At 43.8% G+C, this 19,278-nt stretch overlaps 1 protein-coding gene across 1 annotated transcript; it reads left to right on the plus strand.

Annotated features, from left to right (window-relative positions):
• The first annotated feature begins 8,518 nt into the window (after positions 1–8,518).
• On the plus strand, positions 8,519–11,915 carry LOC113909423 (melanoma antigen preferentially expressed in tumors-like). The gene is made up of 3 exons (XM_027570532.1): positions 8,519–8,544; positions 10,596–10,916; positions 11,351–11,915. Exons 2-3 carry the CDS (start codon positions 10,630–10,632, stop codon positions 11,913–11,915), a joined length of 852 nt encoding a protein of 283 aa, XP_027426333.1. The 5' UTR covers positions 8,519–8,544; positions 10,596–10,629.
• The last annotated feature ends 7,363 nt before the right edge of the window (positions 11,916–19,278 follow it).

Raw genomic sequence — 19,278 nt, forward strand, 5'->3', positions numbered from 1 at the left:
TTACAGAAATGGGAACAAAGAACAGAGACAATAGAGATTAATTGGCTGGCCCGACACTGCACACGTAATGAATCCTAGAGCTGGGATTTGAACCTAGGCGGGCTGGTCACAGAGCATGCATGCCTAGCCCTTGTGCAAAACTGTCTCTTCAAAGAAATAAAAGCCTTGAGACCAGCTGGACGGGTCGGTCTGCTGTGCATTCGGCTCAGGGACACATGTGTGGTTGGCTGTGATTCTGGACCAGAAATAATGTGACTCAAAGTAAAGATTGGCTTTGGACCGTCCCTTTCAAGGACACCTGCCGGCCCCAGGCCTCCTCTAGGTTGACCTCAGCACACTCTAGAGCCGTCACTCACTCCTCCAAGAGTCTGTTCACTGACCCCCGTCTTCCCTACCAGACTCAAAGTCCCCTCAAGTCAGAGCCTGGCACACACGAGGGGGGTGGGCAGGGAGAGGAAGGGAGTAAAGGAGGCTGGGCCAGGAGAAGAGCTCCAAGTGGTTGCTGTGGGCTGGCACCCCGCTGGGCCCTCCTCAGCCCGCCAGCAGCCACTTGGCTGTCCCATAAACGTCCTTTGAGCCATGGTCGAACAGGGCACTGACATCACAGAGCCTTCCGTCAGGCAGGGGAGAGGGATCTTAAACAAATACAGGACAGGACAGAGTGATGTTGGGGACAGGTTTACGGAATTCGGGACCTTGGCGGCCAGCGTGCCATGAGGGAGATCAGTGGGGGTGTACTGAAGGAAAGGGGTCTTGAGAGCAATAATGGGGGCATGGAGCCGTGATCTATCAGGGAAGCCTTCCCCAAAGAAGGGGTATTTAGGCAGAGGCCCGAACACTGCCGGGGGGCAGGGGGGCAGGGGACTAGCCAGGTGCAGGGGCGGGTGGGGAGGGCAGAGGGGGTGGCCTAGATCGCAGGAAGAGCATGTGTGAGGCTCCGTGTTGGGAAGGAGCTTAGCAGGTTTGTTAAATGCCTGAAGGATGGTGTATGGGTTCCCTACCCCTGCTGTAACAAATACCACAAACTTAGTGGCCTAAAGCAACACAAGTTTATTCTCCTACAGTTCCGGAGGTGCGAAGTCCACAATGGGTTCTTCTGGGGGCTCTAGGGGTGAATGGGTTCCTTGCCTTTTTCTGCTTCGAGGGGACACCTACACTCCTCGACTCATGGTCTCCCCTCTCTCTCTCCAGAGCTGCAAGCAGCATAGCATCTTCTGTCTCCACCTCCCTCCTGGGAGGACCCTTGTCAATACATGGGGTCCTGGATCATCCACGATAATCCCTCCATCTCAAATCCTTAGTCACATCAGCAAAGTTCTTTTGGAATATAAACTAACAAATTGAGAGGTTCGGGGTATGAGGATGCAGGCATTGATTCAGTGTGGGGGGTGCATGTTTCGTCTGGAGCCTGGATGCAAGGCAGGAGTCCTGTGCACTCCATCACTTAACCCCCGAGACATATCTAGTCCTTTCCAGGGGACTGGGAAGGTGAAGGGGCAATGGTGGGGGTGGGGGGTGGGGGTGAAGGAGCCCAAGCCCTGTGGCTGCCTGCATGGGTCAGCGCTCCTTGGCCTTCCACACACACTGATTAAAAAGTGGCTTTAGGAGCGCCTGTGTGGCTCAGTCAGTTAAGCGTCCGACTCTTGATTTTGGCTCAGGTCATGATCTTGGAGTCGTGGGATCGAACCCCGAGTCCGGCTCTGTGCTCAGCAGGGAGTCTACTTGAGATTCTCTCTCTCTCCCCACCATCTCTCTCTCTCTCTCTCTCTAAAAAATAATAAATAAATAATAAAATAAAAAGGGAGAGAGAGACTGTATAAACACTACAGTGACCGGAAGTACTGGAATCGGACTAATAAGAATTTGAAAATCAGATTGAAACACTGTAACCAGATTAACAAATTGGGCTCCACAACCCGTAGCAGTGGCCCCGGTGAAACCAGGGGGGCGGATCACCCAATCTTTTCCAAAGGAGTGGAAAGGAGAGTGAGGATATTTTCCCCACATCCCTACTTCAGCTCGCTTCTCACACTTGAGTGGCATCAGCATGGCTGGGCAGGGGCGGGGTTCTTGCCCTCTGAGTTTGTGGATCAGTAGGTCTGGGGTGGGGCCAAGAAGTCACATTCCCAGCAAGTTCTCCGGTGACAAAATCTCTGCTGATGCTGCTGGTCTGGGGAACATACTTTGGGAACTACTACTCTAGGAGGCTGCCTTCTTATTTGACTTGGGCAATTTCTTTGGAATAACAGATTCTGGCATGAAAACAGTGTTGCAAACACCTGGACCTGACTTTCTCTAAGGCTTCCCAACAACAGCAGGAGCCTACGTCCCCAGGATGTATTTACAAAGTATAAAGTGAGCAGTCGGTCTCCAGGTGCCGGGACAGCACAGTGAAAGGTTCAAGAGCACTGACCACTGTGCCTTAGAATTCCAGTTTCACCGCGGACAGGCTGTGTGACCTTGAAGTTACTGCCCCTCTCTGAATCTCTCTTCCTCTAGCAATGGGTACAGTAACTATCTCTAATGCAGAGAGAAATACGGAGCCCAGAGCTTGGTACATAATAAATCCTCCGTAAATGGTGGCAACTATTGTTCAACAAAAACAACAGTCGAGAAAACAGCCAAGGTCATGGAGGACAGCTGAGACCTGAGGCAGAGTATACAAGATGCTCCTCACCGCGGAACCCGGCACTTTTTCGGAGCCAAGCCCCAGAGGCACCCTCGGTGCTGTCCCTCTGGCTGGGACAAGCCTGCCCCCTGCTGGCCAATTTGACACCAATATACAGGTAGCTATGGTTTCAGGCTCAGGGTTTCTCTGGGATTGGCACTAACTGCAGATGTGGAAAATAATTCAAAAACCAGATTTTCTGATTGTTCTTGGAAAACATCTGGCAGCTGGTGGTGAGCCTGGGTGTACCGATGCTTAGAGAATTCAAGCATGAATTTTTTTTTAAGTTTTTATTTTGATCACTCAGTGCTCATCACGAAAAGTGCATTCCTTAATCCTCAGCCCCTATTTCCCCCATTCCCCCACACACCACCTCCCCTCTGGCAATCATTAGTTTGTTCTCTATAGTTAAGAATCTGTTTCTTGGTTTCTCTCTCTCTTTTTCCTTTTGCTTGTTTGTTTTGTTTCTTAAATTCTAAATATGAGTGAAATCATATGGTATTTGTCTTTGTTTTATTTCACTTAGCCTAATACTCTTTAGCTCCATCCACGTCATTGCAAATGGCAAAATTTCATTCTTTTAAATGGCTCAATAATATTCCACTGTGTATATACAACACATCTTCTTTATCCATTCATCAGTCAATGGACACTTGGGCTGCTTCCATAATTTGGGTATTGTAAATAATGCTGCTATAAACATAGGGGTGCATGTACCCATTTGCATTAGTGTTTTTGTATTCTTTGGGTAAATACCCAGTAGTGCAATGACTGGGTCATAGGGTAGATCTATTTTTAACTTTTTGAGGAACTTCCATACTGTTTTCCAGAGTGGCTGCTCCAGTTTACATTCCCACCAACAGTTCAAAAGCGTTCCTTTTTCTCCAAAATCCATGCCAACATTTGTTTCTAGTTTTTTTTTTTAATTTTAGTCATTCTGACATGTGTGAGGTGATGTCTCATTATAGTTTTGATTTGCATTTTCCTGATGCTGAATGATGTTGAGCATCTTTTCATGCATCTGTTGGCCATCTGGATGCCTTCTTTGGAGAAATGTCTGTTCATGTCTTCTGCCCACTTTTTGACTGGATTATTATTATTTTTTTTTTTTTTGGTGTTGAGTTGTATAAGTTCTTTATACATTTTGGATGCTAAACCTTTATCAGATATGTCATTTGAAACTATCTTCTCCCATTCAGTAGGTTGTCTTTCAGTTTTGTTGATTGTTTCCTTTGCTGTGCAGACGCTTTTTATTTTGATGAAGTCCAAGAGTTTTATTTTTGCTTTTGTTTCTCTTGCCTCATGAGACATATCTAGAAAAATGTTGCTATGCTCAATGTCAGAGAATTTATTGCCTGTACTCTCTTCTAGGATTTTTATGGTTTCAGTTCTCACATTTAGGTCTTTAATCCATTTTGAGTTTATTTTTGTGTATGGTGAAAGAAAGTGGTCCAGTTTCATTCTTTTGCATGTAGCTGTCTGGTTTTCTCAACACCATTTGTTGAAGAGACTGTCTTTTTCCCATTGGGTATTCTTTCCTGCTTTGTCAAAGGTTAATTGTGAGTTTATTTCTGGATTTTCTGTTCTGTTCTATTGATCAGTGTATCTAGTTTTGTGCCAGTACCATACTGTTTTGATTACTACAGCTTTGTAATATAACTTGAAGTCCAGAATTGTGATACCTCCAGGTTTGCTTTTCTTTTTCAAGATTGCTTTGGCTATTCAGGGTCTTTTGTGGTTCCATACAAGTTTTAGGATTGTTTGTTCTAACTCTGTGAAAAATGCTGTTGGTATTTTCATAGAAATTGCATTGAATGTGTAGATCGCTTTGGGTGTATGGACATTTTAACAATGTTTCTTCTTCCAATCCATGAGCATGGAATATCTTTCCATTTGTTTGTGTCATCTTCAATTTCTTTCATCAGCATTTTATAGTTTTCAGAGTACTGGTCTTTCACCTCCTTGGGTAAGTTCGTTCCTAGGTATTTTATTATTTTTAGTATGATTATAAATGGGATTGTTTTCTAGGTTTCTCTTTCTGCTGCTTCATTATTACTGTATAAAAATACAACAGATTTCTGTAGATTGATTTTTTATCCTGTGACTTTACTGAATTCATTTATCAGTTCTAGCAGCTTTTTGGTGGTGTCTCTGGAGTTTTCTATATAGACTATATAGTCTTTTGGTTTTTCATGTCATACACAAATCGCAAAAGTTTTACTTCTTCCTATCAATTTGGATGCATTTATTTCTTTTTGTTGTCTGATTGCTGTGGCTAGGACTTCCAGTACTATGTTGAATAAAAGTGGTGAGAGTGGACAGCTTTGTCCTGTTCCTGACCTTAGGGGGAAAGCTCTCAGTTTTTCACCATTGAATATGATGTTAGCTGTGGGTTTTTCATATATGACTTCTATTGTGCTGAGATATGTTCCCTCTAAACCTACTTTGTTGATGGTTTTTCTCATGAATGGATGTTGTACTTTGTCAAAAGCTTCTTCTGCATCTATTGAAATGATCATATATATGGTTTTTATCCTTTCTTTTATTGATGTGATATATCACGCTGATGGATTTTGCAAATATTTAACCACCCTTGCATCTCAAGAATAAATCCTACTTGATCGTGGTGAATGTTTTTTAAAATATATTGTTGGATTTGGTTGCAAGTATTTTGTTGAGGATTTTTGCATCCATGTTCATCAGAGATATCGGCCTGTAGTTCTCTTTTCTTGTGGTGGTGTCTTCATCTGGTTTTGGTGTCAGGGTAATGCTGGCCTGATTCAATTTCTTTGCTGGTAATTGATCTATTCAAATTTTCTATTTCTTCATGTTTCAGTTTTGGTAGGTTACATGTTTCTAGGAATTTATCCATTCCTTCCAGTTTGTCCAATTTGTTGGCCTATAGTTTTCAATAATATTCTCCTATAATTATTTGTATTTTTGTGGTGTTTGCTGTTATTTCTCCTCTCTTGTTTGTGATTTTATTTATTTGGCTCTTTTCTCTTTTCTTTGTGATAAGTCTGGCTAGGGATTTATCAATTTTATTAATTTTTTCAAAGCACCAGCTCCTGGTTTTGTTGATCTGTTCTATTGCTTTTTTAATTTCTATATCATTTATTTCTGCTCTAATCTTTATTATTTCCCTTCTACTGCTGGCTTTTGGCTTTCTTTGTTGTGCTTTTTCTAACCCCTTTAGATGCAAGATTTGGTTGTTGAAGATTTTTCTTGTTTCTTCTTTTTTTTTTAAGATCTTATTTATTTATTTATTTGAGAGAGAGGGAGTGAGAAGGCACAAGATGGGGGAGTGTCAGAGGGAGAGGCAGATTCCCTGCTGAGCGGGGAGCCTGATGTGGGGCTTGATCCTGGGACTCCAGGATCATGACCTGAGCCAAAGGCAGACGCTTAACTCACTGAGCCACCCAGGCGCCCCAGATTTTTCTTGCTTCTTGAGGTAGCCTTATATTGCTATATGCTTCCCTCTTAGGACCACCTTTGCTGTATCCCAAAGGTTTTGGACTGTTTTGTTTTCATTTTCATTTGTTTCCATGAAGATGTAGGTCAAAGGGTACACGTTTTCAGTTATAAGAAGAATAAGTAAACACTTGTAATGAATCAAGGAGGGGGTGTGAGGGGATGGTATAAGGTATTGGGTATTGGGGGGACGTCCAGTGTACCAAGACTTTGCAGTGCATGTGTTCGCAGAATCCCCCATCCCCCAGGCTCCTGCAGTCCTCAGCCCTAGACATTGGAGGATTTTTCCCACAAGGGGAAGTCCAGGGCCTCCCAAAACACTGAGGTTCCCTGGGCTCCACCTTTGTTCTCTCTCACCAACAGCCTGTTGGGCCTTGGTTTTACTTGCATGTACCATGACCTTCCTTTGGCTTGCAGGAGTTGTGACGTCACTTGGCTGACACAGACATGGGGCCAGACCCCATGTGGTCTCATTTTCTCCTGGAAAGCCAAATTGTCCAAGTCCAAAGAGACCATAATGAGTGAGGAGACCAAACAGCCCATTTTTGGCCTGATGCCAAGGCCCAGCTCCCCCACACCTGGCCCCTCAGCTTTGCACCCAGAATGGATGTTTGCCATCCTCTCTCTCTGGACTTTCCCCCAGCCTAATTCTGTGTCCTTGGAGTGGGGGTTGCCTCTGGAACCTCACTAGTGAGTGCAAACAAAGCCAGGCCTTTGGGAACTCTCAGCCCCCAAATCCAGTGTCATAGCGTCCCCATTGGCCTCAGCCTTGAAGGGACACAGCCCTGTGAGAGCCAGAGGACTTGTTCTCCTGCTCAGCTGACACTTCCCTCCTTCTCTGTCATTCTGGGCTCTGCACCAGCTCCTCTGTGGCCTTTCCCTGCTCTTGCTTTTCTCCCTTCTCTTGGTTCCTCTGGCCCTACCCCACCTGGAGGGAGCCAGCAAACATCCTCCCCACCCCATGCTTCTACAAGCTAGTCCTCTGGGCTTAATTGTCTGGACCCAGGGTGATTTGCCATCAAATCTTTGTTGGTGAGGAAGAAAGAGAACAGCCTCTTGTTTAGGGCAAGATACTGGTGGATCTAAAGTGGAAATGGAGAGGGCAAGTAGGGTTAAAAGAGATTTGGGCTTTTAAAAAGACACAGAAGGCAAGACATTTCAGGATAAGAAGAGATTTGCCTTGGGAGAGAAAAAACATTTATTGGATCCCAGGAGAACTTTGTCAGCTCAAGGGCTGGGCCAAGAGAACCAGAGGGGAGAGCCACTGCATGGGGCCTGGTCCCTAGAGCCTTTCACCAGCCTGACACCTCTAGGAAGACCAGAAGAGTCAGGGTCCTCCTCTGCAACCCCAAAGGGATCACTTTCCAGCATTTTCTGGAATCTTCTTTGGATCTGTGCCTTGTGGCTAGTCATATTTTCCAAAATAGCCCAGTAGAGCTTGAGAAGAATTTCTTGATTTCTGCTGATACCGTTGGAAGGGTCTCCATGCTCCATGGTTTTCTGTTTTTCTTTTAAGATCTTATTTATTTATTTGAGAGAGAGAATGAACAGTGGGGAGGAGGAGAGGGAGAGAGAGAAGCAGACTCCCTGATGAGCAGGAAGCCCAACTCTGGGCTTGATCCCAGGACCCAGAGATCATGTCCTGAACTGAAGGCAAACGCTTAACCGACTGAGCCACCCGGGCATCCCTGATTCCATTTTTCTAGGGGAAGTACTCTTTCCCTCCTGGGAGAGTCTGAAGGCAGAATCTCCCTCCTTGCCCTCAAGAATGACAGCGTGTTTAGTTCAGCCACTCCCTTGTTAACGTCTCAACTCTCCCCAGAGAAGTGTCTTTCAATCTCCTTGCTCCCTAAGGAAAATAACCCATATTTTACCATCTTGGGTTATTCATGGGGTCCCACTGGGATCACCCAGCTCTGTCCTGCCCAGCGCCCACCCCCACTTCTCATTGTGACTTTGTTGTTTTTTTTTTTAAGATTTTATTTATTTATCTGACAGAGAGAGACACAGCGAGAGAGGGAACACAAGCAGGGAGAGTGGGAGAGGGAGAAGCAGGCTTCCCGCTGAGCAGGGAGCCCGAAGCGGGGCTCGATCCCAGGACCCTGGGATCATGACCTGAGCCGAAGGCAGACGCTTAACGACTGAGACACCCAGGCGCCCCCTCATTGTAACTTTGATTTGCTCTCCTTCAGAGGAGTGTTATGGCCTGGAGAAGCAGCCACATCCTCAACTGCACCACCCTTGCTCCCTGAGTGGACTTCTCATCTGCTATATTATCTGACATAACACCTAGGTGACAACTTGATTCAGAGACTTGTTTTCTTTGATACCACTGTCTTCATGAAGCTGTTTCAACCCTGGAACATCATGATAATTCTAATGTGGTCGGAGATCCCCCAACAATGATGCTCTTTAATGTCAGAAATAGATCAGACTTCCCTGTCTCACACCCAGGACTACAACTAAACCCTATCAGTAAAACTCAGTCAATTTTTGTGGAGCGAACCAATGAATGAGTCCTTGACTTCCCCTCCCTAATCCTTTCCCCTTCCTGAATAGGTATATGAGTCAATTAATCTAGAGAAAAGCAAAGACCCAAATCAGGATTAACCGGATGGAGATTGAGGAATCTCATCAAGTATTGTTTTCCATTTGGAAGTCAGTGGTTGAAAGGGGTGGGGGAGAAGTGATAAGAAAGATGTATAAAAGCCTCAGGCACCAAAGAAGAGATGCAGAGCCCTCCATCCCTGGAGCCACCCACCTGGGTTCTCCACCGGGTCTGAGGCCTAAGGACCTGGCCATCTGCGTCAGAGCTGGTAAGTTGCCGTCCCAGCAAAGGACATTCCCATCTGAACTAGGGCAGCCAGTCCTGCGTGGTGACATGAAGCCGAGGATGGCACAAAGTTTTCCTTTTTCTTTCTTAGATGAACAGATTTAAGGCTTTGGTTTTGCCTAAATCCCAAACATTTTTATCTTGTGCTTTGGTTCATGTCATTCTTAATGCCTTAACCAGGCAGACTTTTTTTTTTTTAATGAAAAATATCTCACCGTTTCACTGTGAATTGTACAAGACTGATAGAATCACGGATCTGTACTTCTGAAACAAATAATGCAATATATGTTAAGAAAAAAAAAAGAAGAAGATAGCAGGAGGGGAAGAATGAAGGGGAGTAAGTCGGAGGGGGAGACGAACCATGAGAGACGATGGACTCTGAAAAACAAACTGAGGGTTCTAGAGGGGAGGGGGTGGGGGGATGGGTTAGCCTGGTGATGGGTATTAAAGAGCGCACGTTCTGCGTGGAGCACTGGGTGTTATGCACAAACAATGAATCGTGGAACACTACATCAAAAACTAATGATGTAATGTATGGTGATTAACATAACAATAAAAAATTATTATAAAAAGAATCTATTAAGGGGCATGAAATAAAATTTGAGTTAAGTGTAAAAGCATCGTTTTGTTTGAACAAGAAGTCTGCATTTTGTAAAAAATAATAAATCTCACCGTTTGGAATTTTATTTTTTGATATTTTAAATAGTTTGTGCCCTTAGATTATCACTCATATACTTCATGGCTTTGTGATTTTACTAGTTTTTGCTTTTTTAACTAAAAGCTTAAAAACATCCCATATGATATTTTTGAAGAGCGGAGACTTTGTTCTGACTGCGAACTATTACTTCCCCTGAACTCCTTCCCAAAATGATAATGCTAATATAGTGCATGAAAATGTACATTTCAATATTTTCCATTGCTGCTCCCCAATTCTATATAATACTGTTTCATGGTTTTTAGAATTTCTCATTTAAGTGAGGGGGTGCCTGGGTGGTTCAGTCGGTTAAGCGTCTGCCTTCAGCTTAGGTCATGATCTCAGGGTCCTGGGATCGAGTCCTGTGTGGGGCTCTCCACTCACTGGGGAGTATGCTTGTCCCTCATCCTCTGCCCGCCCCCCAAAATAAATAAATCTTTTAAATAAAATAAAAAATTTTAAAGTGAAAATGAATAGCACCCATTTTAGAGGTATCACCTTAATGTTTCCCAGTCGGGTTAACAGTGGGAACTGAGGATGCGTTAGGCCACACGACACTCCCATTCCTGTTTTTAGGGCCTAGAGTGATGGTCTAAAAGATTCCCCCCCCAAAAATGGGGGTCAGCTCTCGGGCTTCTGAGTACCCACTTCCCAGTGACACTGGAATCAAGCCAAGTAGTGGGTGGAACCGCATGGGCTGGTTGCTGCATTTCCTTCTCCTGGGTGCTTGTGAGACGCTCTGTCCTGATGCTGGCAGGGGCAGAGTGATGGCTCCATGGCCACAGAGCCCAGAGTGGAACTGGGGTAAGCTGAGGCTCTTCTACCATTTCCAGAGCAGTGACTCTGGCCCTGAGTTGGTTCCTCTGAAGGATGGGGAGGAGACGGGCATGCCCAGGCTTGGCCTGAGAAGGATGTCTTGTTCCCTTGACATTTCCACAGGATTCCTTTCAGAGCAGATTCAGGATGAGCATCGAGGCCCCACCCAGACTCCTGGAACTGGCGGGAAAGAGCCTGCTAAAGGACAAGGCCTTGGCCATTGCTGCTCTGGAGTATCTGCCCTCAGAGCTCTTCCCGCCACTGTTCATGGTGGCCTTTGCTGGGAGATACAACAAGACCCTGAAGGCGATGGTGTGTGCCTGGCCCTTTGCCCACCTCCCTCTGGGGGGCCTGATGCAGACACCTCACCAGGCGATCTTACAAGCAGCGATCAGTGGGCTTGGCGTCTTGCTTGCCCAGAAGGTTCGCCCCAGGTAAGGCTCATCCACATAGCCTGGGAAGGTCCTGGGTGTCCTGGAAGAAGCAGCTGGGGTCACAGAAAGTAGATGGTCAGTTGGTGGATGAGAGGCTTCTGATGATGGCAATGAAGGCGCTCAGAGGCCTTGGCCATTGCTGAGCTCACTGTGGGAGATGCCTTCTGGAGGTGCAGGGTTGCTTAAGATGCAGGAGCGCCTGAGAGAACATGCCCCCCACCTCCCCATGATACTTCCAGGTACTAGAAGTGGAGACAAGGGGAGATGGATGGGAAAAGAAAATAGAGAAAAGTGAGGCAGGGAGGGAAGAAGGCGAGGGAGCAGCTGATGTCTTCTCACAGGTGGGAAGTCTAACTACTGCCTAAATTGAGACTCATGGTCTCATCCACACTGATCTTAAAAGCATCTCGGCCAAGCTCCTGTTTTCCCCACAGGAGGTGGAAACTGCAGGTGCTGGATTTACGGAATACTGGTCAGAACTTCTGGAGAGTGTGGTCTGGAGCCAGGGCCCATGTGTACCCACTGATGGGACCAGTGGCCAAGGACGGTGTAAGGATGAGGCAGCCCTTGGCTCCACTGGTCGTGTCCATAGACCTGTGCCTCAGGGGCAGGACCCAGGATGAATGCCTCACCTACCTCCTTAGGTGGGCCACACAGAGAAGTTCACTCCACCTGTGCTGTAAGAAGCTGAAGATTTTTACAATGGCCATCCAAAATATTAAGAAGGTCCTGAATATGGTGCAGTTGGACAGTATCCTGGAGGTGGAAGTGAACTGCACTTGGAAGCTGTCCACCCTGGAAATGTTTGCTCCTTACCTGGGCCAGATGAGTAATGTGCGGAGACTCGTGTGCTCCCATATCCACGCGACGCCCTCCAAGGAGGAGAAGCAGCATGTCACCCAATTCACCTCTCAGTTCCTCCAGCTGCACCACCTACAGAAGCTCTCTATGGATTCTCCCTCCTTCCTGGAGGGCTGCCTGGATCAGATGCTCAGGTGAGAGGTGGCAACCCCTGGTGGTGTCACCGTGAATGCGAGACTGGGATGTCAGGTGCACTGTCTCACTTGCTGCTCTATCCTGAGTGTGGTATCACACAACCATCCACATAAAGTTTCAGGGTTATGGAAAGAGACACCTTGCCAGGAAGCTACGCACTGGAGGGGGGCTCAGATATAGTGAGGGTGGGTTTGTGAATTCTTCCTTAGGAAGAGACGTCCAAGTTTAGATGACTTAGGGAAATAGGAAAGGGAAGAGGGCATTCAAGAGGGGAATCCACAGCACACCTGAGCATCTCCAAAGAGAAGCCCTGCGCTCAGCAGCTTCATGAACATGCACGAGTCTGTAAAAGGTTTTGTGCTCCAGGTCCAGGAATGAACATGGGGAATGCGCAATTCTGGAGGTAAGGGAGTGGGAGAAGAAAGAATCGTGAAAAGTGAGACAATGTCTTGGCCGGGTTTTCTGGACGAACCAATAGAATGTGTACTGACATATTAGAATGGGCTCATGTGGTCATGGCCGAAGTCCCACTCTCTTGTCTTCTGTGAGCTGGAGAACCAGCAAAGCCGGTGGTATAACTCAGTCCAAGGCTGAAGGCCTGAAAACCAGGGGAGCGGATGGTGTAACTCCTAGTCTGAAACCAAAGACCTGAGAACTGGGGGACCCCTGGTGTAAACCCCAGAGTTTGAAGGCTTAGAAGTCAGGAGCTCCGGTGTTCATGGGCAAGAAGAGAATTTGCCCTTCTTTCCCCTTTTTGTTCCATTCTGATCCCCAAGGAGTTGAACGATGCCAGGAATCTCTAACCTCAGTCTACTGATTCAAATGCTAATCTCTTCCAGAAACACCCTTACAGACATACCCAGGATTGATGTTTTACCAGCTACCTGGGCATCTTTTAGTCAAGGTGACACACAAAAAAAGCATCACAGTGACTCAAAGAAATGCACCCAAATGAAGGCTCCCTGCTGAGGATTCAGGGGCTGGTGTTGCTAGTGGGAGGTCCGTAGGCAAGAGCCTCCGTTTCCCTCTGAAAGGAGTTTTCCCTGTATAATGATGCACACCCACCCACCTTATCCAATTCTTGTAGGATCCAATGAGATGATGCAGGTGGAGGGCTTGGCATACAGTAAGAGCTCAATAAATGAGTCTTTCCCTTCACTCCTCAAATAGAGAACAGGACACAGGGCATGCCATAGGACTCAGCTTTCATATGGGTCACCAATGAATCATGATTCACGCAGGCGGCTTCAGCGGCCGGCACAGGGAGAGGGAGGGCGTATAAAAGACTGATTTCTCGCTCGAGACTTTCCAAGCCTCGGGACTTGTATGCCACCTGCTGGTAGATCCAGGTGATACAAGCTGGACTATACCGTTTACTACCTTAAGAAATCTGTCATGAAATGCTATTTGAGTCTAAATATCTGTTTTGTGATATATATAAATATCAAATATATAAATTGCTTTTAAAGATTGTAAAAAGAAATTTGGTGTTTTTAAAGAACGCATGCAGATATATCAAAAAAGCATTTAACTTCCTTTGGTGCCTGTAAACAAATGAGACTTTATTTTTTTTAATTTAATTTTTTTATGTTAGAATGTTAGTCACCATACAATACATCATCAGTTTTTGATGTAGTGATCCATGATTCATTGTTTTCGTATAACACCCAGTGCTCCGTGCATTACGTGCCCTACAAATGAGACTTTAAAACTGAGTTTTAAAAAAATCAATGAACAGGGTGCCTGGGTGACTCAGTTGGTTGAGCGTCTGCCTTTGGCTCAGGTCTTGATCTCGGAGTCCAGGGATCGAGCCCCACATCGGGCTCCCTGCTGAGCGGGGAGTCTGCTTCTCCCTCTGACCCTCTCCCCTCTCATGCTCTCTCTCTTTCAAATAAATAAAACCTTTTTTTTAAAAGATTTTATTTATTTATTTCAGAGAGAGAGAGAATGAGAGACAGAGAGCACGAGGGGGAAGGGGGTCAGAGGGAGAAGCAGACTCCCTGCCGAGCAGGGAGCCCGATGCGGGACTCGATCCCGGGACTCCAGGATCATGACCTGAGCCGAAGGCAGTCGCTTAAACCAACTGAGCCACCCAGGCGCCCTCAAATAAATAAAATCTTTAAAAAAAAATAAAAATCAATGAACAAGAATTGTTTCCTCTATAAAAATAAATAAATACATTTAGAATCATAAAATTTTAGAGCTGGAAGGTTACAGTTAAATTTTTAAAAGGAGACTTTATCTTTTTAGAGCAGTTTTAGGTTCACAGTAAAATTGAATAGAATGTAGTTTCCATCTGACTCCTACCCTCCCCCGCCCCCCACAAGGTGCAGCCTCCCCACCAGAGTGGGACACATATCTTGGTTGCTTACAGATTTTGGCAATTACGACTAAAGCTGCTCTAAGCATCTGAATGTAGGTTTGGGTGTGGACGTAAGTTTTCACCTCATTTGGATAGATGGCAAGGAGCAAGATTGCTGGATCATATGATAAGGATATGTATTAAATTATTTTTTTCCTTTGACAACCTTACCTGTTAGAGATTGCCCTATAAAGGGCAGGGGCTGTGTCTCTGTCACCCTGTGGTCCCAAGCAGAGCACAGAGCCTGGCATGTGGTTGCAAATGCTTATAAACTGCATGGTGCCTGGAAATCTTTATTATCAGTTTATAGCTAAATGTTATTTTCCACTAAAATGCAAATTTAGGGAAAGCCAACATTAGCAGACTACCAATAATATAACTAAGTTGGATATGGAAGGAATAGCGGGTGGGATTCTGCGGTCACTATATTTGTACAGGTAAATGGTACATGAGGGCGGACTTGCCTTGTTTTCCATACTTTGTATGGTTTTGCCCAAGTAATACAACATTCTCAATGTAAACCATTCCGTGAATGCAGACAGAACAGACGTCTCCCTGAACTTTCCCTTCATCTCAGACCCCTTTCCAGAGGGTTCAGTTTTGCGTACCTTCTTCCAGACTTTTCTGTCTTTTTATATATTTATATGTGCATATATAAATGTCCGGTCTCCCCTTTCCTTATAGAAATAGTGTCTTGGTGTGATTTTGATCATCTTCCTTTTTCTCACTTAAGTATATAGGTCTTAAAGTTTTGCTCTTCTTGTTATCTGGCATATGATTCCATAAAATGATTGGTCCATAGTTTAACCCCTTGCCTATTTATGTAAATTTAGTTTGTCCCCCCCTGCCCCCCCCTTCTTTTGCTATTACCAACCACATAGCAATAAAAATCCTTGCACACAGCACAAAGCTTCTCTCTGGCTTCTCAAGGTTTTCTCCCTGCGTTTAGCCCCATCTTTCCTGAACCACTTATTTCAACATCTCGGCTGGATTATTCTCATCAATTGATGAACAGGCTCTCCACTATTTTTCACTTTAAAAAAAGAAGAAAAGAAGAGCCTCCCTTGCCTTCCCATCCTCCCCCAGCTCTTGTTTCTTTTCTTTTCCTTTGTAACAAAACTTCTCTAAAGAGTCCTCGGCACTCCCTATGTCTGCCTTCATATTTCATAGATGCACACTGTAATTTTTATTATGAAACATTCCAAATACATGGGAAAGTATAATGAGTAATATACAAAAGACATGGGTACCCACACCCAGCTTTACACTTACAATATCCACATTTTGCCATGTTTGCTTTAGATTTTTTAAGCCTATTACAACTTGATATGTCACAGATGACTCTCCCTGGGGAGCTCTCCCCCATCATCCCTAAAGCCCTGTCTCTCCTTCCTTCCTAGAGCTAATCACTAGCTTAACTTTGTTGTATGTTATTACCATGCATGTTTTAATAACATTTTTATACATATGTATCCATGAATAAGGGATATTATTTCAGCTGTTGGTAAAATTTACATAAATGTCATACTTTATCTTTCTTTAACGTGTTTTTGGGGGGCTGAGATTTTGGTTTTGAGATTTATCAATATGTATTCATGTAGATTTTAAAACCAAGTATATTGTGCTATGACTTAATGATAGGAAACTATATACATTTAAAGTCTACAGTTTGCTAAGTTTTGAGAAATATGTACATCTGTGGAACCAGCACCACAATAAAAGTATATTTCCCTCACCCCCAAAAGTTCTGGCCGCTCTTTGCTGTCCCTGACCCCCGCCCTCAACCCGCTAACAACTGATCTGTGAGATTTTTCATGTAGTTGTTGTGGGGTGTTTTTTTTTTTTCACTACAGGGATGCATTTTCCAGAATGTATTATAAGTTGAATCATAATGCTGCCTTGTCTTCTGTGTCTAGCTTCTTTGAGCATCATCCTTTGAGGACCATTATCCTGTGTGTATTAGTGATTCTTTCCTCTTTATTACTGTATAGTGTCCATTGTATGGACATACCACACGTTTATCTACTCACATCTTGGTGGACATTTGTGTTGTTTCCGGTTTGTGGCTGTTATGGAAAAAGCTGCTGCATAAATTATATACAATTCTTTGTGTGAACATACTTCATTTCTCTTGGGTAAATACCTAGAAGGGAGGGCAGGTTTGAACAATGAGCTTATGCTTATCTTTATAAGAAATTACATTTCCCTGGTAACTAAAGATGTTGAGCACCTTTTCGTGTGCTTACTTGGCATTCGTGTGTCTTCTTTTGTGAAGTGTCTATTCAAATGTTTTGCCCAATTCTTTTGGTTTTATTATTATTGAGTTATAAGAATTTTTTAATATATTCCCAACACAAGTCCTTGTTAGATATATGTATTGTAGATATTTCTTCCAGTCTGTACCTTGTCTTTATTTTTTCAGTGGTATCCTCAGAAGATCAAAAATTTTTAATTTTAATAAAGTCGGATTTATCGATTTTCTCTTTTATCATTTGTGCTTTTGTGCCTTATTTGAAAAATCTTTGTTCACTCCAAGGTTGCAAAGATTTTATGCTGTTTTCTTCTAGAAGTTTTATAATTTCAGCTTTTACATGTAGATCTATGATCTATTTCAGGTTAATTTTTATGTATGGTGTGGGATAAACTTTGATTTTTTTTTTTTGTTCCCATGTGGATATACAGTTGTTCTCAGACCACTTTTTTTTTTTAAGATTTTTTTAATTTATTTGTCAGAGAGAGAGCGAGAGCACAAGCAGGGGGAGGGGCAGGCAGAGGGAGAAGCAGACTCCCCCACTGAGCAGGGAGCCTGATGTGGGACTCGATCCCAGGACCCTCGGATCATGACCTGAGCCGCTTAACCGACTGAGCCACCCAGGTGCCCTCAGGCCACTTGTTCTAAAGACTTTTCTGTCCCCACTGAGTCACTTTGGCACCTTATCAAACTGACCATATATATGCAGTCTACTTACAGATTCTCTGTGGTGTTCCATTAATCTGCATGCTGGCATGATTACTGTATCTTTATAGTAAGTCTTGAAATCAGGTAGACTGAGTCTTCCAAAATGCTCTTTTATAAAATTGCTTTGGCTATACAACGTCGTTTGCATGTCTATATACATTTTATTTTTTTATTTTTTTTTTAAGATTTTATTTTATAATTTATTTGAGAGAGAGAGAATGAGAGATAGAGAGCACGAGAGGGAAGAGGGTCAGAGGGAGAAGCAGACTCCCCGCAGAGCAGGGAGCCTGATGTGGGACTCGATCCCGGGACTCCAGGATCATGACCTGAGCTGAAGGCAGTTGCTTAACCAACTGAGCCACCCAGGCGCCCTGTCTATATACATTTTAGAATAAGCCTCTCAACTTCTACCAAAAAGCCTAATGGAAGTTTTATTAGGATCCCATTGAATTTATAGATTTGGGGAGAATTGACATCTTAACAGTATTGAGTCTTTTAATGCATGATTATTGTGTGTCTCTCCATTTATTTAGGTATTCTTTCATTTTTTTAAAAAGATTTTACTTATTTGACAGAGAGACAGAGAGAGAGAGAGAGAGAGCCAAGTAGGCAGAGCGGCAGGCAGAGGGAGAGGGAGAAGCAGGCTCCCCCTGAGCAGAGAGCCCAATGCGGGGCTGGATCCCAGGACGCTGGGATCATGACCTGAGCCCAAGGCAGACGCTTAACTGACAGAACCATCCAGGCGCCCTAAGTATTCTTTCATTTCTTTCAGCACTGTATTATAGTTTTCAGTGCACAGTTCTCAAATATATTTTATTAAATTTACCTTTAAGTATTTCTTGCTTTTAGATGCTTTTGCAAATGGAATTTCTATTTCAATTTCCAATTGTTTGTTGCTAGTAGGTAGCATAGAGATACAATCGACTTTTATATGTTGACCGTGTATCCTATGACTTTGCTAAATTTACTTAGTTCTAGAAGTTTTGCTTTGGATTCCGTAAGCTTTTCTATATAAATGTTCATGTTGTTTGCAAACAAAGACCATTACTTCTTTCTTTTTACTTTGTATGACTTTTCTTTCATTTCATTTCATTGCCTTGTTGCAGTGGCTAGGACCCCCAGAACAATGTTGAATAAAAAATGTGAGTGTACACATCCTTCTTTGTGTCTGATCTAAGGAGAAAGCATTCAGTCTTTCATGATTAAGAATGAATTTGGCTTAAAAAAAAAAGAATAAATTTGGCTATACATTTTTTCTGAGAATGGCCTTTATCCTACTGAAGAATTATCTTTTATTGCTATTTTAATAAGAGTTTAAAAAAATCATGAATGCATAATTGAATTTTGCAAATGATTTTCTTGCACTTAATGAGATGATCATATGGGATATTTTTGCTTTTGTTCCATTGATATGGTTGAATGATTTTCTTTTCTTTTTTTTTTGTTTTGTTTTGTTTTTTAACTTTTATTGTTATGTTAATCACCATACATTACATCATTAGTTTTTGATGTAGTGTTCCATGATTCATTGTTTGTGCATAACACCCAGTGCCCCACACAGAACGTGCCCTCTTTAATACCCATCACCAGGCTAACCCATCCCCCCAACCCCCTCCCCTCTAGAACCCTCAGTTTGTTTTTCAGAGTCCATCGTCTCTCATGGTTCGTCTCCCCCTCCGACTTACTCCCCTTCATTCTTCCCCTCCTGCTATCTTCTTCTTTTTCTTTTTTCTTAACATATGTTGCATTATTTGTTTCAGAAGTACAGATCTGTGATCCAACAGTCTTGCACAATTCACAGTGCTCACCATAGTACATACCCTCCCCAATGTCTATCACCCAGCCACCCCATCCCTTCCCACCCCCCACCACTCCAGCAACACTCAGTTTGTTTCCTGAGATTAAGAATTCCTCATATCAGTGAGGTCAAATGATACATGTCTTTCTCTGATTGACTTATTTCACTCAGCATAACACCCTCCAGTTCCATCCATGTCATTGCAAATGGCAAGATCCCATTCCTTTTGATGGCTGCATAATATTCC

Source organism: Zalophus californianus, chromosome 4 (assembly GCF_009762305.2).
Source record: "Zalophus californianus isolate mZalCal1 chromosome 4, mZalCal1.pri.v2, whole genome shotgun sequence".
Taxonomy (NCBI): domain Eukaryota; kingdom Metazoa; phylum Chordata; class Mammalia; order Carnivora; family Otariidae; genus Zalophus; species Zalophus californianus.